At 48.5% G+C, this 21,627-nt stretch overlaps 1 protein-coding gene and 1 long non-coding RNA gene across 5 annotated transcripts in view; one reads left to right on the plus strand and one right to left on the minus strand.

Annotated features, from left to right (window-relative positions):
• The window catches only part of LOC111934435 (uncharacterized), a 59,128-nt gene extending 46,977 nt beyond the window's left edge, over nucleotides 1–12,151 (plus strand). For 2 of the 4 annotated variants that reach the window (XR_015275472.1, XR_015275474.1), the window contains 3 exons: nucleotides 4,701–4,758; nucleotides 5,236–5,317; nucleotides 9,178–9,388. This is a non-coding gene — a long non-coding RNA (uncharacterized LOC111934435). Of the gene's footprint in view, nucleotides 1–4,700; nucleotides 4,759–5,235; nucleotides 5,318–9,177 lie in introns of all 4 variants that reach the window. The other 2 variants (XR_015275473.1, XR_015275475.1) reach the window with 2 other exon arrangements.
• COTL1 (coactosin like F-actin binding protein 1) lies at nucleotides 1,605–21,497 on the minus strand. Its single transcript, XM_023934509.2, has 4 exons — nucleotides 21,262–21,497; nucleotides 20,650–20,732; nucleotides 10,753–10,910; nucleotides 1,605–2,931 (listed from the first exon to the last, which is right to left on the minus strand). Exons 1-4 carry the CDS (start codon nucleotides 21,336–21,338, stop codon nucleotides 2,821–2,823), a joined length of 429 nt encoding a protein of 142 aa, XP_023790277.2. The 5' UTR covers nucleotides 21,339–21,497; the 3' UTR covers nucleotides 1,605–2,820.
• Nucleotides 21,498–21,627: the final 130 nt, after the last annotated feature.

The raw sequence follows: 21,627 nt of genomic DNA on the forward strand, positions 1-21,627 counted from the left end.
CCCAGGCTTATGCAGCCCCTGGGCCAGCTGAGCTTCTCCTACCAGCAGTGAAAAGGCTTGACATATCACCAGTAAAGCCATTCTCCTGAGGGAAATGAAAACCATTCCCAATACTGAAGTATAATCAACAAAGCCGTTTAATGGCTAATTCAGGTTACTCTTCAGGAATGAGAAGTACAGAGAGAACTAAACATTTAATTCTGGAAACACTTCTTGTCCCAAACTCTCCCAGGCATCACCCCCTGGGATGTGCATTCATCAGCTCGGGCTGGGTGTGTTTCCAGGACATTCTTTGTGACCAAGATAATCTTCTGTTTGACTGAGACTCTGACAAGCAGGGACTTGATTAACTTGGCTGTTGCAGTGCTGGCAGAGGGACAGGACTGCACAAACAAGAACTCCCTGGTGGGTTTTCAGCACTGACCCAGCGAGGCCAGAGGCAGAGCAGCAGCAATGCTCCCGTGCATCTCCTCCCAGCCTTTCCCCACGAAGTTCCTCATGCCATCAGCAGGGTGGTATCCCTACATAGCCTGCCCTAAAAGATTAAATTGAGGCTGGAAAAAACCCAACCCCACTGATTCTCTGTTATTACTCTCATTCATTAGTCTACATTATTTTTTTTTCCCCCATAAGGATTTATCCTCATAGCACAAATCAGTAATTCCTACTAATTTTTCTCATGCGTTGCTCATGCAATGCTGCACTAGTGCCTGCAAACCTGATATTCCTGTGGTCAGCATGAGAATCCACGTGCCAGTACACCACAGAGGTTATTCAAAGAGGGAATATGGGGTTTTTCACCTTCTAAGAACTGGGTTAAGGATAACAAAGCAACCAGAACCAGGGTGATGCCTCCACTTCCTCCATCCCTGGACCCAGCGCTCCATTTGTCTTGCTGAGATGCCTTTGAAGGCTGAGAAGGCTGATTTGCCTCTGCTGAGCTCCCTCTTGAGCCTCCACCACAGCTGGTGCCGGTGAATTTCTTGTGATGGTGCTGCCAGGCTTCAAAACCAGGCTGAGATTTGCGCCACAGGGTGTCAAATTAAAGTTTATCACTGAGCCAGTAAGGCAAAGCCTCAGAGCATCACAGGCTCTCTGCAAAGCTCCTTCCCATTAGCTTTGCCTGTCCCTGCTGTCACTCCTGTAAAAAACAACTATTTCCCTTCTTTCAGGGCAAGGTTTAGGAAGTCCTGTCCAGAATTGTAATGCCCCGTGTAACCCTGTGCAGGAAGCTGCAAAACTTGTCTGAAAGCGTTGTTCTTGTTCCCAAATCTGTTCCTGACCTCTCTACACTTATTTTCCCTGCCTGTCGAATTCTCTTTGACCTAATTACAATTCCCACTTGGTATTTTGGCGCTGGAAATGGAGATGTAGAGCTGCTGAACAGAAAGTGTGTCAGGTGCACTGTGCTCACCTCTGCCTCTCGGAGCAGAGATGAGCAGACAAGGGCTGCAGGCACTGGGATCATTTTACATCTAAGCCAGTGTTTAATTCTCCTGACAGCCCCAAGATTGCAGGAGCTCAAAGCTTCACACCAAGGATTAAGAAACCTCCTAAATATGGGCTTGTTGCAGGGAAGGTAAATGAACAACAGAGTTGTTGAGTACTGTTCTTGAAAAACATTTATTTCTGTAATGGATTTATAGCGCTGACTGCCAAGCCCCAGAGTCTCTCCCAACATGTAATTCTGGGGACAGTCACCTTTGATGGAGAAACAAAAGCCATACAAAGAAGCCCCCACAAACAGTTTGGTGCCCAGGTTCTCTCTGGGCCTCTGCTGATGAATATTTAACCCCAGCTGGGATGGAGCTGCCCTGCTCCATCCCTTGGTCCCAGCTGGAGAATGTTCACTGCCAAAGACCCCAAAGAACTGAAGATGTTGTGTTTAACTGCAAAATAACCTGGGGGGACACGGGCAGGGCAGGATTCAGCAGCTGCTATTTTTTTCAGACATCATTGAAAAAGGAAATCTATGCATTTCAGTTTCACCTCCTGAGCCCCAGCATTAGGAAAGTCAAATACAAACCCAGAGACCCACATACACAAAACAGTGACCAAGTGTCCAGACATTTCTAAGCCCCTCAGTTTACTGTGCTGTGATACCTCCAAAAAGCAACAAAACCCACTTTAGGATTGTGGTGGATCTTATTTTTAAGAGGGAGGGACAGAGATGCAGCACAGAGCATAGCAACTGTCAAGTGACGTTTAAGGCAAATTTATTCCCATTTATCAGGAGTCAAAGAAATTTTTTTTTGTTTGTTGGCTTGTTGTCTAAGCTGTTAGATAACATCTCAGCTGGACATTTCTGCTTAGATGATTTAATCAAAGATTGAGGGAAGTCATCTCAAGCTGAGCCTAGAACAGCAAATAATGTTATTCCCAAGAATATCAGTCAGGACAGATTTTTCAAAAATTAAAATAATCGATGTTCAGAGCTCCCCCAAAACTTTCTTCCCTCAGAGACCAGGTTGAGCCCAAGTAAAACACACAGACATGAAGAAGGACACAGTGGCAAGCCTCTACAAACACAGGGCTGAATAGGACCAAAGCAGAGCCAAACCTAAATTCCACAGGTGCGAGAACACGGACAGAGTTATGAGTAAAAAAAGGGGGGAAAAAAAGAAAAACAGAGCCCCAGAGAGGAATGTTTCATGAGAGAGAGAATGAAAATAAAAGTCCACTGTATGCAAAAAAGGGAGTTCTTAGGTGCAGCCACAGAAAGCTGGGGAGTTCAGTTGCCTCATCTCTCAGGTGTGTTAGTTTGTTGTGCCTTTGCCCTCCCTTTGAGATCCAGGTGATGGTGCCAGGAGGTTCCTGCCTTTACTCAGTCTGTGCATCATAATTAGCCCCCCCTGCTTTCTTCAGCTCATTCTTGATGTAATCCTCATCCAGCTCTTTGTGGTCACTGATCACAAATTCTTTGGCAAAGTTCTGCAAGAAAGAAAGAGACAGTTAAAAAAAGGGGGATATTTTCTACATAGCTGAATGAAGATGGGTTATCCAACTCCCCTGGGTGTCTGGATATGCTGATCTCCTGTGGCTGGGATGAGACAGAGGGCGAGTGAAGCAAAACCCAACACTTAACCTGGAAAAATGTTATGTATTTACTCCCAGAGCCACTGGCTGCAGGACCCAATGCAGGTGCAGAGGCTCTTCCTGGAGATGCACAGGCCAGGTTAGGTCAAGCTCCCTAAGCAGTATGTGAACTAAAACACCCCAAATTATTGACCTACTGACCGCCACTGACCCTCAGCATAATCTTGGGCAAGTCACTAATCCTCTCTGTGCTCTTTTTAGGGCCCCTTCTCCTAAAACCAGAGCAGCACAGTGTCACACCTGCCGGCTGCGAGGAGAGTGCCTCTCTGGGACACTGAGAGCACAGGGCTGCTGCCAGGAGCACACACAGTGCATTTAGTGCCTCCTCCCCTCATCTCCAGCTGTGGCCAAAGCCAGGACACTGCCCCAGACACTGCTGCTGCTGCCCACAGGCTCTGCCCCCGCTTTGTGACCTCTGAGGACACGCTGCTGAATGTGCTCAGGGCAGCTCTCTGCCTGCTGGAGAGCTCTCTGCAGCTCCTGGGAGCTGGGCAAGCCCTGGGCAGTGTGCTGGGATGTGAGGCTGTGAACACACAAAACCCTTCTGCCAGCAGAATGGGATCCCAGGGTGTCTTTAGGGCTCTTTTCAGAGCAGTAGCACCTCAGGGATTTTTTCCCTTGTGGGGGCTGTCCTTCCTGCCTCCCAGCAGGGCTGGCTCAGCATCCATGTGTGTGCACAGCCATTTCACAAACACGCTGCTTGCTTTAGCATTTTCCTCCCCTTCCTAACCACAGCTGAGAACACTGCAGGAGTCTCCCTTCCCCCAAACCCACAGAGCTTTAGCCAGCATGACAAGCACAAGCATCCATTGCTCTCCACCAAAAACATGAATTAAAATCCCAGCAGCTTTGCTTTGGTGTCTGGGGAAATCTGCGATGCCCGAGCCCCTGAGCAGAGAGTTCCCCAAAAGGTGATGGGGGATGGAGGCACCGCTCTGGGAGAGCTGCAGGCACCTTGTGTGGGTCCCCTGGCACTGGGACAGCCCTGGCACAAGGGGAAGGGGGGCTCTCATTGGCTTCAGACTCTCAGCCACGGCACAGCTCTTTATCTGGCAGCGTCTCAAGGGTCTCTGTTTGGAGCCGGGTACAGGAGGGGGTGGAGGAGGATGCAGAGTGAAAGAGCCTCAGCACCTCTTTCATGTGCTGGGAGAAATGGAATGGAGAGGAAAAGAGCTCCTCCTCCCCCTGCTGTGGCTGCACAGCTCCAGGAGCCTGGTGTGCCCTGCTCTGGCTGATGGGCAGCTGCACAAAGCGCAGGGAATAACGAGCCTGACCCGCTGCTCGGCCTTCTGGCCGTGAGGACAGCACAGGCACCCAGCCACACCTTGGCAGAGTCCAGGGAAAATGGGAAATACTTCACTGCTTTTTAGAGAAAAACAAATCCTTTTTTTTTTTTTTTTTTTTTCTACTGAGATGGGAATAAAGAGGCAAACTGCCCAAACCATCAGATTTAGTCATGCTCACGAGTGTCCTACTTCCAGGTCTCCAGGGTGAGATCGCTGAAAAGCTCAGCTCTTGCTAAAACCAGCTCCAGGATTTTCAGCTGTTTGATGCTCACTGAGGTTTTGAGCTGAGCCCTTTCAATTCCTTTTCTCTGGTACCAGGTTTAACAAATTTGCCTCACCTTGGGAAGCAGATTATCCAGGACTACCTGATTTCAGGGTGAGTCTTTGCCCTGCTTTCGTGAGAACTGAGGCAGGTCCATAAATCCATTTCTGAGAGGGATTCCATGAAAAATGTATTTTATAAATGCAGGGAGGGCTTTCTTCAATGCCCACTCCGCAGAATCCAGCTGATTCTGAAATTAAAACTGCAAGTGCACTCGTGCCCAAACAGAGGAGAATTAATTACATGTGCCACAAAGTAAATATAATTACTCAGCCTTCTCAACTAGACACTTATCCAGATGACTCCTGGGTGATGATCCGTGGGCATCAGCCACGATTTCACATCAGCACCACCAAGACACCTTGCAAGGAATGAACAGTATCCCCCTAGCAGTGGCCAGATGGGTTCTGCTCCCAGCCACTCTTAAATATCCTCTTAGCTGACTGGGCCACCTCTTGTGCCAGATTTGTACCCTCAGAGTGCAATCTGGGTCACTGCTATTAATAACTGTGTTTTATTCTGTTCTCTCAGGGTGCTCCTCAGTTCCTGACAGCGGCTCTTACCCAGCACGGTGTCTCCTCAAGCCTGGCCCCAAGGAGGGAAGATGCTTTTGGTGAGTTTTGTGCCTGGAATTTCTGATTTTAACATCCTGCTTGACCTTCTCCAGCCACAGCCTCCCTCATCACTCTGAATTTACTGTCTGAGCTCTCTGGGGCTGAGCTTTTGTTCAGGGTGCAAATCCTGAGGCACAGTGCATAACTCTGGGCCCTTGATTTGCTGACATGTGTCTTCATCTTACATCCTCCACTTCCTTTTCCCTTCTCCTCCCTACAACCCCAGGCTTTCTACAACCACAGCAAGCCCTGCCAGTGAATTCTAGCCTTTGTCTTCACCCCAGTCACCAGCAGCCTCCAGATAACAAAAACAATGATGCCATTTATCTTTATCACTCTCACAGCACAACAGTGAGCACAGTCTCTTTGCTTTGCCTCTCAGATCAGTGAACAGGACACAGAAATGCTGAGGTTCACTCGTGGCTCTCCAGTGCACCTCTCTGGCACCAGCTCCTCTTTGTGCCCAAGCAGAAAAGGGTCACAAATTTGGAATTCCATCCCCCCTTGTCAACCATGCAGGAGCAAAGAAGGAGCCTGCATCCCGCCCTGGGAAGCATGAAATCTGTGCAGAAAGCTCGATCCTTCTCTTCCAGACAGCTAAAAGAGGGGAAAAAAAGGGTGGAATAGATTTTCTTCCTCTTCCAAGCCCTGAATGTTTAGCATATGGGCCATAAAATTTCCCTAAATTGCCCAAGGGAAAATCTGTGTGGTGCAGATATTGTACCAAACTAGGTCTGCAGAGGCCCTTATAAATCCCAGCCAGGGAAGCCTGAAGCCAGGAGTAAAATCGTTGTGTAGTTTACAGACACTTGGGTTCTCAGCAGCTACAGATGGTGCCAGGTAGCTGAGCAGCTTCTTGCCATTTTTTATTTTATTTTGACTGGGCCTTGGAGCAGCTTCTGCTGATGTTCAGAACCCTCAGTTCTACTGTGCTTAATGTCAGCACTCCCATGGTGCCCCCATCCTCAGTGCAGATGCAGAACAGAGGAGATGACATCTCCCAGGTTTCTTTTCCAGCGTGGTCTGAGTCCCAGGCCTACAGCAAACCTGCTCCTGCTCTCAGCTGTCAGACTCCAAGCTCAGCAAAAACCCTCTCTTCAAACCTACTCCCTGCCAATTTTACATGGACCAGTTCCAGACACTGAGAGAAGCCAGTCCAAACCTCTGGCAAACACTTGTCTCAGCGCTGGGAGCTGCATTTCAGCTGCTCTGCAAATTCTCCCTGTCTGGGCTCCATCCCACTGGAAGAGTCACAAGTCTGTGTGTCAGACACAGGGCGATGAGGAGCTGCTGATTCTGACCCTCTTCTCTAGACTGGGAGTTCTTGTGAATCCAAATCCATTTGGTATGGTCATTAGAGTAAACCAGAACAGGAAAAACAGTCAAAAAGCTGAATTTAGTTTGCCTTCCCAGCAGGATCTCACTCACCCTCATGAGTAACTCTCAAAGCCACCGTGACATAGCTGCTCCCTGTGAGTTTGATTTCCTGACTGCCTCTAACAAAGCTATTAAACCTTCTGGTTTAATTTAGCTATTTAACCTTCTGGTCAGGACTCTGTACTGATAAAACCAAAGCACATACAGGGAATTTTGTGTGATCAGGGACCCCATCAGTGGGTGCTCCCTCCTGGAACCCATCATCAGTGCAGTGAGGAATCCAGAGGAAAAGGGAAAGGTGAGCAAAAAGAATATCTGGGTGTGAGCTGCAAAGCAGGAACTCAGTAGAGCTGTTGACATCATGACAGCCAGATGAATTCCTCACCAAAAATAATGATGAATAAAATGCCTCGAATATTTGCTCACAGAAACAGAGCTGTTTTACCCTGAATATGAATTAGGGAAATAACAGAGCACATGACTTTGTGGGGGAAGGAGTGCTGATGAAAACAGAAAAGAGTCAAAATCCATGGAAAATCAGACAAACTGGCAAAGGCTGGGCAGTCCCTTTGCTGGGAGAGTCCTGCAGGATATGAGTTCAGTCCTGTCAGGAAAAAGACCCCTGCCTAAGGAAGAGTTAAAATCTCCTGGTAGGAAATGCAGCCACGAAGGGCACGGAGTTCACAGAGAGGAAGGAACACTCAGAGGAAAACCATCTCCTGTTTCCAGTTCCTTGGTGTTTACATCAAAACCATCCCATTTCAGCACTCCCTGTGCCTGGGCTCATCCTGTGGGCTCTGGTGACCAAAGTGCCGTGGGGTGGCTCTGTGTACACATCTGCCAGGTCACCCTGGGCACAAGGTGACACACGGCTCCTGCTGCTGCCAAACAGATGCAGCCCAGCAGAAGTCACTGTTCCATAAATTCCCACTTGTTTAGATTTTTCTAGGGGTAGGTTTAGGCTCCACCCCAGAAATGATCTCCCAAACATCTTAACCAACCGCCAGCAATGGGAAATATTGTGCCTCTTCTTCCCCCATTAGATCTGTCCTTGGCATGGAGAGAAGCCCAGTGGATAAAAGATGGAATTGTGCATCCCCCCACTCCCTGTCTCCATTTGCACAGCAGTCTCACACAGCAGGCCTTAGCCAGACCCTTAAGAAGACACAGATAAATACTTGTTCCCCATCCTGGCCTTACTTCTAATCTGCTCCCAGCTGAACTGCTTGGACCAGGCTGCAGGCTTGAGCCAAGATTTCCAGCTGAGTTAAGGAGGAAAGGATGGAAAAATAAATGGATGTGGGGAAAAAAAATTAAAAATGCTCCTGATAGTTCCTTAAATGGATTTTTGTACAATCCAAAAGAAATACAATAAACCCAAAACCCATTTTCCAACAACATTAAAGAGGTAGTAAGCATAGGTCCACATGGGGCCAGAAGACCTGGCTCTCATCTGGCAGAGATCAGAAAACTACAGCTATTTGTAGCAGATGAGATCCATCCTTGTCATTTTACAGTTATTACAGCTAAAAATCAATTGTCCTTTCTTCCTGAGAGGTTTTCTGGCAACCTCCTGCACTCGCTATCAGCACTGCTTCCCAAGCCACCTCCCCACGGATTTCACAGCACCTGCTCCCCCTTCCAAGGGAGGAACACAAAAGCCAGGGCAGCCCAGTTCCTCTCTCTGCTTCCTAATAGTTCATCCCTTTGCTCATAATCCACTCCTCACCAGTTAATGTCCCTTGTGTTTTCCTCATGGCAGGTGCTCCTGGGAGCCCATTAAGGATCCCTGAGTGGGATCCCCTTTATCCCAGGGCTGGCAGGAGGTGCCTGGGCTGGCTGGCTTTCACTTTGTCCCGCAGGAGCAGCAGCATTTCATGGTGTTTGTTCAGCTCTGAGAGCTCAGCCCCAGCTCACCAGCACAGCACAGGACATAAAGCAGGCATGCCCTCACACTTTGGTCTTAAATAAAGACCCACAGCTGCTTTGGCAGATGGAACAAGATGGTGAGAGCCCCTGAGGTTTTACTGAAGGCTCTCAGAGTGAGGAGCTGCTCTTCTGGAATCCCAGCCTGTTCCTTGTGTGGATCAGAGCTGTACAAAAAGCCTCCTTGTGCCACCCTTCCACAGGGTCCAGCTGCACAGAGCCCAGCCACACCTCCATCCTGCTCAGGGACCAAAAGCCTCCCTCCTTAGGGAGGTTTGTTTTTTTTTTTTTTATTCCAAATGATGAACCAGCACTGACTCAGATTTGTAGTTTATCATTACAGAAAAAAAACCCCAAGCATATTTATGTATAACTAAGTACAACTCACATCTCAAATAATCTCTGTAAAAAACATAAGATTGAGAATGTGCCTGAAGGTCAAGGGAGCTACTAAAAGCAATTTCACTAAGTATTTCCCTAAGAGTGAAATAGCTCTGGGATAAATTCCCTCCATTAGATTTCAGTTGGATTTTCTTGTCCTTGTTTATTTTGACAGATTATCTGCAAGGTCACAGGCATAAAAAGAAGAAAACAGTTCTGCTTTTATCTCACTCCACTCAGAGGGATTCAGTTGCATATCAAGAACAACTCAAAGTACTTGTCAAGAGAATTTCTTCTGGACAGGAGATCACCATTGCTGTGACGTTCAGAAATGCTTTGCAGGGGTTTATGGACAAAGTTGCTCAGTAAAAGTGCATCAAGCACCAGTTGTATTGGTTTTTATTTTAGTACAGACTAATTGGAATATGAAAGCTTTCAAGTAACAGCCAAGAATGGTTAATGCTCCACCAGATTATTAACTTGTACAGACTACTAATCAAAGATGAAGCAAGTGAAATTGCAAATTATATGTAACAGACCTAGGGACAGATCTGAGCACAGTGCTCAGGAATGCTATTCAGCTCAACAGGAATACATTGTCTAAACCGATTTTAAAGAAAATCTTGGGCTTAGTGACTCACATAAGAGTCATTCTTTAGTACTCTATAATTTTGTCTTCAGCTACAATTACGGTTTCAGCTGCTTCCCATGAGCAGAAACTTGCTTGCCTATCTCTCAGGTGTCATTCTGGAAGTTTCTTTGGAGAACAGACCCCTCTGAGTCATCATTCTGAAAGATAAACCAGAGTTTATCTTCTGGAAGGACAGGAATGTGTTGTCTTCTTCATTCTTCTTATCAAAATGTAATCTTCTGTATCATGTAAACTACCAAAGAGTTGAGGGGGGCTTCATTCTCACCCTTCACAGTGTCCTGCTGGGAGATTTCTTTACACAGGCAAGAGCTCAGTTATTGGGGGAGATGAATTTAATCATCAGCCTGTCCTCCAAGAGCATAAACAAAACCATTTCCAAGGCTCTGGTGAGCTCTATGTTCCATTGGAAGAGAAAATCCTGCTTTAAATACTTCTCCAGAAGAAACATCCCATGCATCACCCTTCTCTCCATCACAGCCAGGTTTCAGCTCTGGTTCTGTGCAGCCTCCCTGGAGTCACTTCTCTGCTGGCTGTTGTTTGTTCTCACTTGGACTGAGCACATTTCTCTTTCCCCTGCTACACCCAAGGCCAAACAAAGCCTGTTCACATCTAGTTAGCCATTAAGAGTTAGTTAATTGGTACGATAGGGACTTCAGACTTTGGGTGATTAACTCCACAAATTCACTGGGCAAAGACAAAAGGCCTCCAGAGAAGTTTAAACAAGGGTGTGGGTTTTCCTGTTTAATTTTACCTGCTTAATACTGCTCGTGATCATTCAGTGTGGGATTGTTTCCATATGAAGGAAGGGGATGTGAGACATCTCAGGGGTAACGAGGAGGGGAGTGCATAAATTCCCTCCTCATGAAATGGCTAAGGCAGCCTTGAGCTCAAAAGGTGCTTCTTTATGCCTGAGTGCTCCAAGGGCAGATGTTAAGCCTTCCCAGGAGGAAGGCAGGCAATAGGAAACTGTCTTCTTTTCCAAAGGATTAACTCCTAAGTTGGAGGATGAGCCAATCCTTCCCTCTCCCTCCCTCCTGCTGGTGTTTGTACAGAAACAGCGATGGGAGCTGCTGGGTAGGAGCATAAGGAAGAGGTTACCTGTACTACTTCCTTGACCAGAGTCTTGTCAGTCCCAGTTTTGGCTCTCTGCAGGCCACTGACATCCTCTCCAATCCAGGTGATGAGGGCAAACTTGACTCTCTTGCTCATGGCATCGCCGGTGGTGAATCGGACAAAGCCGAACAATCGCACATCATCTGCGGAGGCAGAAAGGGACAAAGGGATTAAAACCAGGAGCATCCCTGCCTTCCCCTTTTCCAGGGGGAGCCTATTGCTGCCAAACACCAAGGCAAGGCACTGATGCCGTGTTTCAGTGCCAGCATTTGGGAATCAGGGGGCAGTACAGGGCTCTGCTCACACACCCTGTGCTAGCAAGGTGTGCTTTGCCTGTGTTAGCCTCCCCTGGGTTCTCCGAGTTGCTGGGAGGAAACTGGCTGTGCTGGACTCCCCACATCACAGTGGAAATGGCTAAAATACAGTCAGCAGGCAGGTGAAGAGCACAGAGCTAACCCCAGTTACACATTCAGCCAAATGATTCATCTGTAGGTCTGCGGAAGAAGGGAGGAAAGTGATACCCTGGTGTCTCCTACAGAATAGCAGGATTAGGGACACATTTTATAACATTACCAGAAACTGGCCATTGTGCAAATCTGATCTTTCTCCCTCCTTCCATCCATTTCTGGCTCACTTGTAGTATGAGTTTACAAGAAGGAAGGGAGGAAAAGGAGGAAAAGAAAAATCTGCAATTACTTGCCCAGGTGTGTTTTTCTACTCCTTCCAAAGCCCTGGAGGGAAAAGTCCTGGATTTTAGAACTGTGCTGATCTTTGTTTCACAGCAGGTTTGTGCTGCATCACACCAGACTAATTCAGCCTGGCCATATGTGTGACAGCCTTGTAGACTCTTATCTCAGAGAGCTCCTTCCTCCATCTCCTGGTGACTCACAGAGCAGGGCTGGAAGCCTTCCTGATCAGGAGCACCGTCCCCCTGCATCCCCAGGCTCCAAGGGATGCTGGAGCCTCCCAGCAGGAGGGGCAGAAAGCAGAGCAGATGGACACTTGTGCAATTGTGGAATATTCCTAATCATCCTAATCAATTCTTCATCTCTCAGAGGTCGCTCGAGGCCCTTGAAGGGAGGTGACTCAAACCAGAAGAACAAACCTGCTGTCTGAGCAGACTCCTGGTAATCCTGGCACACTTGTTGTGACCAGTTCAATGTGCCTCAGAGGGATTTGCTGGGTTGATTAATTGCCAGGTGAAAACGTGGGCTCCAGGTGTAGGAATGGCTGCCAACATCCCCAGCACGCTCCACGAGCAGCCAGGACAGCCCCAAGAGCTCTGGAGACAGGGGAGAAGCTGCTCTAAATTGATCATCCCCAGAAAATAAGCCACTAGAAATCTGTGTTGAAAAAAAAAATAAAATTGGGATATTCTCCACAAGCTGATGTATCTCAGAGCTTCTTTAACACTTTGATTTGCCAAAGTGTAGACAAAGACAAATTCCCCTTGGTAAAAGAGAAAACTTTTTTAAATCTGAGGAAAAAATCTGCCTCTGCTCTCCCTGTTTTGTTCACCCTGATCTTTTTTATTTTTTGGTCACTGACTGAGTAATACTGGGCAAACTGGAAAATGGATGTAGGGAGGTGTGTGAGCCAGTACAGTGTCCAGAACAAAATCCTCTGAAGATTTCAAAGTTGAAACAAAGAGGAAGATCTTATTCAGAGGAAAAATCCAGATGGATCTTTGGAAGGAGAGAAAGAGTCATGTATCAACAATGCAGGCAAACAAAACTTCTCTCTCTCCCTGCTACTGTAAGTGTAAGAAATGCACGTGGAGACTCCTGATTCTGACAGTAAATCCTCTTCCCAAGATTGATTAGAACCATAAACGAAGCGACAGCCAGGAAATACCCAAGGTGAAGTGAGACAGTAAATCCCCTAATGTTACAATTAACAGATCCAGGAGCAAGCCTTGCTTCCCCAGCTCTGACAGCAAAGGAGGCCATGCTCTGCCCAGAATTGCTCTGTGAAAATTGCTCTGTGCTCACAGAAAATCCTCTGGGAACAGTCTGGGAAGGCCCTTTAATGTCATGGAGTGCTCCTGCACTGCAATGGTGTCTCTGCCCTTCCCACAGAGCCCTGGGTCCCACCTTGAGCCTGCAGGATTTCATCCCTGCCCCTTGTAACAAAGGCTGTCACAGAGCCATGGGATATAAATATATACATATATACACTGGGATGCAAACCTGTCATCTGGGTATATAATAATATACACAGATTATAAATATCTTTATAATAAAGATAATAGAAAAAGATAATTAATATGAAAAACATTGCTTTTTCATAGCAGCACAGAGAGGAAGTTCCAGGGATGCCCCATGCCTGGAAGTGTCCAAGGCAAGGTTGGATGGGGCTTGGAGCAACCTGGGACAGTGGAAGGTGTCCCTGCCCATGGCAGGGGGAGTGGAACAAAATGATCTTTGAGGCTCCTTCCAGCACAAACCATTCTGGGATTCTGTGAATTTCTCTGTCAGAATAATTTCAGCTTTACATGAACCCACAGCTCACTGGCAGCAGGATTTGCTTCTCAGCAGAACTTCCAGTGCTGGCCCATCCTGGTTAAAGCAGCTCTGTGACACTAAAGAGAGCCAAATCCAGCAATTCCAGCTTTTATCCATGAGATCACCTGAGCATGAACAACTCTTACTTCATCATGTTGAGTTCCAGTGAGTTTAATGAGCACCTGAGTTTGGTCTGGGGCTCTGAGTCACCTCTTGGGCAGACTTTTCCTGGGGCTGCTCCACTTGTGGGGGCTTGAAGGGGTCCCACCCCAGCTGGGTCCTGTCTCCTCCTGTCTCCCCATGGAGTTTTTATCCCTCCTGGAGGCAGAGCAGGCTCTTCAGCTGCCACAGCTCTCAGCCCAGGCTGTTTGGCACGAATGTGATGCCTCAGCTTGCTGTGCCGTGTGTGAATGGCGCTGCACACAAAGCTGAATCGCAGCCCTGAGCAATTAACATCTCTCTGTTCCTAAAAGGGCATCAGGGACGGATGGAGAGGTTTTCAGCTCAGCCTGGGTATAAGCCTCTCCAACTGCAGGTCAAAATCCCTGAGCAGAAGTGGCTGGGTTTCACAATTAGTCTGAAGCGTGTTCGGAGTGATAAGGGGATCAAAACGCAAGTTCTTTCCTACTCCCAGATTTCCTCTTTCACAGCTAATCAGTTCTGCCCTGCCAGATCAACTCCCCACGCTGGAAGTCATCAATGCCATCAGTGCCAATTCCCTGAGAAATCTCAAGGCATTACCATCCACCACCCCCTCCTCACACAAAACCCCTCCTGGTGGATTTAGGAGCTTGCTGGGAGTGAGGGGAGCAGAACAAATCAGGGAGAGGCAGAGTAGATTCCCCTGAAAGAGGAAATCCTGCCCAGGGCTGTGCAACCCCTTTCCCAGCCACTGAGACATGAATTTCAGGGCAGAGAGAAGTGAATAACTGACCTGGGGAGAATGGAAATAGCAGCTTTGAGACTGCACAAGATGCAAACAGCAGAAATTAACAATGTTAATTCAATTAATACCACGACTCCTTTCACAATGGCTGGACAAACAATGAGCAGCTCAATGAACGCCTTAACGAGCATCACTTGGTATTTCTCTCCAAACTCTTTGTTTATCACTAAGGCAGGATTTTCCAAATATACTGATTAAGCTGCCCTTGGCTGTCAACAAAGCTCGATGCCAAACTACAGAGATTTCCTTCATGGTACCCTTCCCTTTTTCTACCTCCACTCAAGTGCTTTGGTTCAGCTGCACTGAAAAATTCCCCCATTAGGTTAAAATGCAGTGAGTCATCAGTAAAAGATAATAACTGCAGGAAAGAAATACCCTGTCAAACCGTCACGGTTCCCAGGCTGAGGGCTCTGAATGGCCAAGGCAGAGATGTGCCACGATAAAATCACAGCTCCCAGCCTCACCTGCCTGCTGAATCAAGGTCACAGGCAGCAAGGCAAGTGATGGCCTGACCCGCTTTTGTCTTCTGTCCAGCATGAATTACTACAGCACATGACAGGTTCCACGAAGATTTAATTTGTTTGCTTCAACTGAATTAATTTTAGATTAATTTGTCAATTTTCCACCTCTTCACTCAGCCTCGTGATCACGTGGCTACAAGTGCAGACAGAAACGTTCCCTACCTCTTCCTACACTGTTTTTTCCTCTTAAACCCCGCATAAATCCCACAGATCTCGTGCAGGGCTGCCTTGCTCCACCCCAACGTGTTCATTAATGTGAATTAATCCCAGACGTGGCTGACCCCAGGGCCATCCCAGGGCTTTGCCGGGGCACCAAACCTTCTCCAGGTGACTCGGGGTGGCTGCTGTGAGTGCAGGGACACCAGTGCACGGGAAAATGACCCCCACAGTCATTTCACAGCCCTTCTCTGCTCCAGTGAAGCACCAGGGGGCTGCTGGTACCCCAGTGACAGTCCCAGCTTCTCTCCTGACCTGGGGGGACACTGAGGGCAGACTGGGAGCAGAAGGGGACCCAAGGCTCCCCTGAAGGGAGGAATGGTGGTGTTGGTTGGCCAGAAGGCAGGCCCCAAAACAAAGGGCAGGCAAAAGGTACAAAGCTCTTCTTCCCCTGCTCCTGTGCCCCCCACGTGAGCACAAAGGCACAGCCACAACCAGGACATTTTAATTAAACATCACAAAAACAAGGAGCTGCTGAGTTACTCCCACCAAGATCAGTGAGAATATTCCCCAAACCCACAGGCTGTCCCAGCCTGGGCTCCAGCTGGTGGCCAGGAGAGCGCTATGACCCTGCCAGGAGCACTGCTCACAGGCAGGGAGGGCACAGGGGCACGGTGACAAATTCCATAAGCCACCCGTGGCCCCAGGTCTTCCTTTAAATAGCCGGTAAGGGAAAGCAGGAGAGATGAACACTGAGGAGGAAAAACAAAAGCAGTAGGAGATTGATTTACAAGGCCCATTTTAGCAACTTAAGATGCAGCCAAATGCAGATAAGCACCTATCTCATTATATGTCCTCGTGTGTTTTTACAAATCTTTCCTACAACCGCAGGTGCCAATGTAACCTTGGTGATCTCTCAGCTCACAGCTCCTGCATTTTTAATGTGCAGCCCAGGCTTTCTGGGACAATTGGTCTAAACCCCAAAAAACTTGTATTTTTATTAGGAGCCAATTCTATTTCTATTTTCTAATACTTTATGTCAACCCCCAAATGATTTTATAGGGGATTTAATTCAGACCAAAGATTTTCTGTTCTTCCTGCTGCTGAATGCCCAGTGTGGTTTTGGGCTGATCTTTTCAGACACATGAATAACTATCCCATTTCATGCTGTCATTGCAATTATTTATCTGGACTGGGGCTTTCCAAATAAAAGGCTCATTATTTCTTTTGTCAGAGATGCATTGAAAACAGCTGTTCACATATGGCATGGGGTGGGGTGGGGGGGAAATACAGTCTTCCCACCACTCCATTGCTTAATGGCAGAATACACATTAAAAAAAGTGAAATTAAACCACAGACAGAGCCAATGTGATGCTCTGCTGCTTCATAACACAGACACTGAGGTGATGTCCAGGGCAGTCAGGTACAACAGACACACACAAAAGTTCCACAGGATGTCATTTCACTTGTAACTCATTCCACTCTTCTCAGCAACAGCATCACCAGCCCAGTTATAAGACGTTGAAATTAAAAACATTAAAAAAAAAAATAAAAATCCTAAGAGCTGTCACATCCTTCCATACAATAACCTTCAACTCTTTATCTCTTTCTGGCTCCAAATGCACCAGCTCAGCTGCTTTTTTAAAAAGTGTACTGATGGCACGTCGTGCTAACCACCAAATTAATGCTTCCTCTGGAGCCAGGCCATCTGCAGAGGCAAGAGCTGGAACTGGGAAGTAAAATGGATCAGAAGCCTTGAATTAAGTCCTTGTTTAATGCAGAGGTAATCTGTGCTGTTAAGCCCAACCAAAACAGTCCTCAGCCAGAAGACACAGGGGGTGTCTACACGGAGTGTTTAATGACCCTGACACAGGGAATGTCCTCGACTTTGGGCTCCAGACCCTCTGGGTCAGACAAGGGCCAGCACAGGCAGGACATTGGCCATGGGGCAGGACTGCAAGAGGAAGAGCCCCCAGCAGCCACCTGCCAGTCACACAAGGATGTGCCAGTGGCTTAAACCAACCTCCCTGGCTTTACTTTGGGATGGGCTGGAGGAGAGGTGCTCACACGCAGGGGGCTGGCCTTTGGAGGACAGAGAAGATGAATTCCTGGCTCTAGAGCAGGGTCTGGTCCTCCCAGGCAGTGTTTGAGCTGTCTTGAGACAAACAGACCTTGACAGCAGCAGCACGACAGTGACTGACACACAGAAGTCCAGGGTTCAGGCTGGGTTTGCAGCATCACCCCAGGACCCTGAACAAAGGGGCGCTGAAGAAACTCTTCTTCCCATGTTTCCTTCCTCTAAGAGTGGCAACTGCTGACCCCAAATGGGGATGGGAAAAGCAGGATAGTTTAGTGGCGCTGTTTGTTAAACCTTTCTGATCCTACACAAAGCTTAGTGCAGAAGGAAGAAAAAGCCCCCACAGCAGATCTGTAGGATGCAGATCTGATGTGGGACGTGTCTCTGAGAGTTCAGCACAGGAGGAATGAACCCACAGCAGGGGCAGCAGCAGCTCCTGGCTCAGGGCATGGGTCCCACTGCCCCAGCTCAGCAGCTCTGCCACGTGTGCTCCTCCAGCAGCCCCAGAGCAGGGCTGGGAGTGTGCAGAGCTGCTTTCTGCTACGGCCTCCCTCAACTGCTACTTCCTCTAAAAGAAGCAATTTCAGTTTCCCTCCTTTCCCTTTGTCCCCAGCCGCTCTGGTTCCCCGAGGAGGTTTGCAGAGTCAGTGATGGGCATGGAAAGGGTTATGGACAGGGGGGGAAAAAGCAAAAATACAGCCCTGTTACCAAGAGCCCCTTCCAGCCCCCTGACCTCTGTCCCTGCACAAGCCAGGACATCCACCACAGGCAAACATCTTCCAAACTGGTACCAAAGCTCTTCCCAGTGCCAGAGCCACAGCAATCGGCACACAGGGACCCGCCCAACGCCGGAGCAATGTGTACCACGGTGCTTTAGTAAGAATGGTTCTTAAAGAAAAGGAGGCACAGGGATGTTTGCAGCTCAGAAACAGCTGGTGAAGAAGGTGGAACAGAGTGAGCTCTGACCGTGACTCTCTGCACGCTGAGATTTGCAATCCCAGCTCCTGCTCTCGCCTCCAGCCACCAAATGATGCTCAGCTTCTACCAGAGGCAGCTGCAGCACTTTGTGGCTTTCAGGGCAGTGTTTCTCACACAACAGGAATTCAAAACAAGATAGTTTATGCTGATACCAAGGTTTTTTAAACTTTTCATCTCATTTTCTGAAGCTGTTTGCATTGGTAGCAGCTCTTCTCCCCTCCAGTGAAATGTAAAAGGAATGTAAAAGGAAGAGACCAGGAGGAAAGAGATGTAGCATCAAGAGGAAATAATGTTTAACAGCTTTTCCCATCCCTTGCTACTCTTCTATACTGACTTTGTTTCAGAAGAAGTATTCCAACCAACTCTACTGCTTTCTTCCAGATGGGAAGGAAAGCCCCAACCTCACTGCTGGCACAAGGTTTGATTCCTGACTATTCCAGCAGGCCAGGTGAAGGTTTCTGCACAGATGGAGGCTCCAAAACTTGCATCTCTTCCTTCCCCAACTGCAGCACCGAAACTCGTGGGTGGAGGAAGATCCCTTTCAGCTCTCAGCCAAGGAGCAGGCACCTCAATTTGCCTTTTTTTTAAAAGCCTCCAACAGCTGTGCTCCAGAGGTGGCTCTGGCCCTGGTCTGCCAGGGAGCAGCCCTCAGCAGCTGCATGCCAAGGGAAAGTGAAAGAAGGGAAAGGGAGCAATGGAGCAGCTCTAAGGAATTTATCTCCCCATTAAAGGGTAGCAATAGGCCACAGCCTACCCCACAAGTGCCCTGTACTTAACTCTTCCCTTACTGGGCTTATTTCTAAAATATAGGATATTTCCACTTTTTTTCTGCAAAAATGCTTCAGTATTGGGTCCAGCATGGTTTGAACACCATGTTTATAAACCCTGTTAAGCACACAGATGTGGCCACACTCCAGAATGCAGTGTGTGCCCCCACTATTTGTCATCCCCATCCTATCCAGCCCAGCTCGTGCCCACGCTCTGCCAAAGCCCCTCTGCCTGCTCAGCCACTCCAGAAAAGGATTCCTTTCACCACAGAACGGAGGAGAGGAAGTTCTTAAGTGGGTCCCATCAAAAAAAAAAACATTAAAAATCAGCTCAGACAAAAAGAAAGACATGGACAGTATAAAGGCAGGGAGAGAAAATAAATGGGGATGGTTTCCCTGCAAGCCTCAGGTGTCTGGAGACACGGGGGATGCTCAGTTATCTTGGCCAGGAGAGGAGACAGAGATCGTGGCACTCAGATCCTGAAGTCGCTGACCTCCCAAGGGAACAATTAACTGCTGCCATGAATTTCCAAAGTGCTGAGCCCCGGGATTCCCTGGATTCCAGGTAATTGCTTTTCCCTCCTGTTGCCCACTGAAGAGAGTAGAGTGGGAAGGAGCTCCTGCAGTGCAGTGATCAGCTCTTCTGACACCAACCACAACAGGACCGTTCTCAGTTCTGAGAGTTTTCCCTGCAGGTTCTCAAGAACAGCTGGAAACGAGTGGCTGCGTTGATCTCAGTGAGACCCCACTGCCAACATCAGAGCAGAGCCTAAATCATCTTCATTTCACGGCTCCTTTCCAAGGACTGAGACACTTTTCTCCTGCAGTTGATCAGACCAGTCCCACCCTCAGTTCCATTCCTGGGAGTTCTCTCCTTCCCCTCCATAAAGCACAGCCAAGCCCTGGGGACAGGCACTGCTGTTTCCCTGAGGTGTTCCTGGGAACTGCCCCACCTTCAGAGGACAGAGACTGCTCAACACAACTCCTCCACAGTTCGGACACGGAATTCTGAACATACAGGTGAATCATAGCATTTGACTGCACTTGATGCTGGCTGAGTGAGGAAGACTTTTTATAATCCAGTATTAGTAAAAAATAATATCTCACCTCACTTGGTGACATTGTTAACTAGCAGCCAAGATAGGAGGAAAACAGAGATAAAAACCAAAACCCGCTTTTGTGAAACTCATCAAAAGTCACGACCAGACCAAGTTCAACACTCCTCAATTCATTTTCATTTCCCCCAGGCTTTGTTCCTGCCCTGAACGTTCCACAGCCGGCAGCTCAACAATCGAGTGCCACCTTTGAACCTGGAGCCGCAACACTTGCGGTTGTGCAAGGCCAAATCTGCGATTGTTTGCAGGGCTGTATTGTTCCAGCCCAGCTTTGCCATGACCACCCTCCGCTCAGGTTTTGTGCTCCTAAAAAATCCCCAGCAAGCCTTCCACCTGCAGCCACTGTAGCGTTGTGATTTTCAGAAGAATTTTATAAGTTTTATAAGAAGAATTTTATAATTTTATATTTTTCTCAGCGATCTGTATGACCGCATCTTTCTAGCCACAACTCAGTCGGGTTTGCTCTGAAATTGCCTCGCCAAACAAGGCGGCCGGTGCTTATCTGGTTTATATCTGGTTTATATCTGGTTTATATCTGGTTTATATCTGGTTTATCGCGTTTTATCTGGTTTATAACCGAGCTCTAAAGATTGTGCAGAGAGGGGAGAAAGAGCCCGAAGGACTTTAAGTCTAAGGGTGAGACAAAGGACCCGCTGGACTATGGACTCGAGGGAGTTGCACTCTGTGGAGCTGGAAACGCGATCCTGAAGGACAGGGCGGGCACGGGGAAGCAGAAATCCCGATTTTCCCAAGTTTCCTCCCATCCTTTGCCCCTCGGGAAGGTGGAAAGGGGCCGAAGCATCCGAGACGGAGCTTACCTGTGCACTTCCTTTTAAAGGCTTCATAGTCTACCCCATGGTCTCCAGGGACGATTGTAGAGCCATTGTACTTAAACGTCACCCTTCGAGGAGGGAAAAGACAAGGGGAATAACAGAGTTAAAGACAAGGGGAATAACAGAGTTAAAGACAAGGGGAATAACAGAGTTAAAGACAAGGGGAATAACAGAGTTAAAGACAAGGGGAATAACAGAGTTAAAGACAAGGGGAATAACAGAGTTAAAGACAAGGGGAATAACAGAATTAAAGACAAGGGGAATAACAGAGTTAAAGACAAGGGGAATAACAGAGATAAAGACAAGGGGAATAACAGAGTTAAAGTCACCTTTCCGGATGGAGGAAAGGAAAGGGGAATAAAGTCACCCTTTGGAATGGGGGAAGGGAAGGCGAAGAATACACTGAACACTCTCAGTCTTTAGGAGGGAAGGGAGTGGATGGGGAAGAATCGATTGTAAAAAACGCCATCCTTTAGGAAGACGGGAAGAGGAGAAGGGGGCAAGGTCTGTGGAAGTCACCCTTTGGGGAGCGGGGACAGAGGACGGGGAATCCCAGCGCGCCGCTGCCCGTCCGGGGGGATGCCGGGGGCCACCTACCAGTTCACCTCGGTGGCATCGTCCCTGACGAGGTTGTACGCCTCCCTGCACGCCTCCTTGTCGATTTTGGTGGCCATGGGGGCGAAGGGGAGGGGGGCAGCGCGGAGCGGCGCGGAGCTGGGGGGGCCGCGGCCGCCGCTGCTGCCGCTGGGCACTGAGCGAGCCGAGCCGAGCCGAGCCGAGCCGAGCCGAGCCGAGCCGAGCCGAGCCGAGCCGAGCCGAGCCGAGCCCCGCGATCCGCGATCCCGCCCCCGCCGCCGCCGCCGCCAATGGCTCTGCGGGGCCCGGCCCTGCCCCTCCCGGCGCGGGGGGCCCGCGGTGATGCAATAGCCCGGGGACGGGGGCGCGGGGCCGCGGGGCTCGGCC

The sequence above is a fragment of the Cyanistes caeruleus genome, chromosome 12 (genome assembly GCF_971803275.1).
Source record: "Cyanistes caeruleus chromosome 12, bCyaCae1.hap1.1, whole genome shotgun sequence".
In the NCBI taxonomy this organism is placed as follows: Eukaryota; Metazoa; Chordata; class Aves; order Passeriformes; family Paridae; genus Cyanistes; species Cyanistes caeruleus.

Coding starts and splice junctions, on each gene's coding strand:
- COTL1 (XM_023934509.2), bottom strand. CDS start 21,338: ATGGCCACCAAAATCGACAAGGAGGCGTGCAGGGAGGCGTACAACCTC. Junction 10,911..20,649: donor CTTTAAAAGGAAGTGCACAG/GTAAGCTCCGTC, acceptor CTGCCTCCGCAG/ATGATGTGCGATTGTTCGGC. Junction 2,932..10,752: donor TGGTCAAGGAAGTAGTACAG/GTAACCTCTTCC, acceptor TCTTTCTTGCAG/AACTTTGCCAAAGAATTTGT.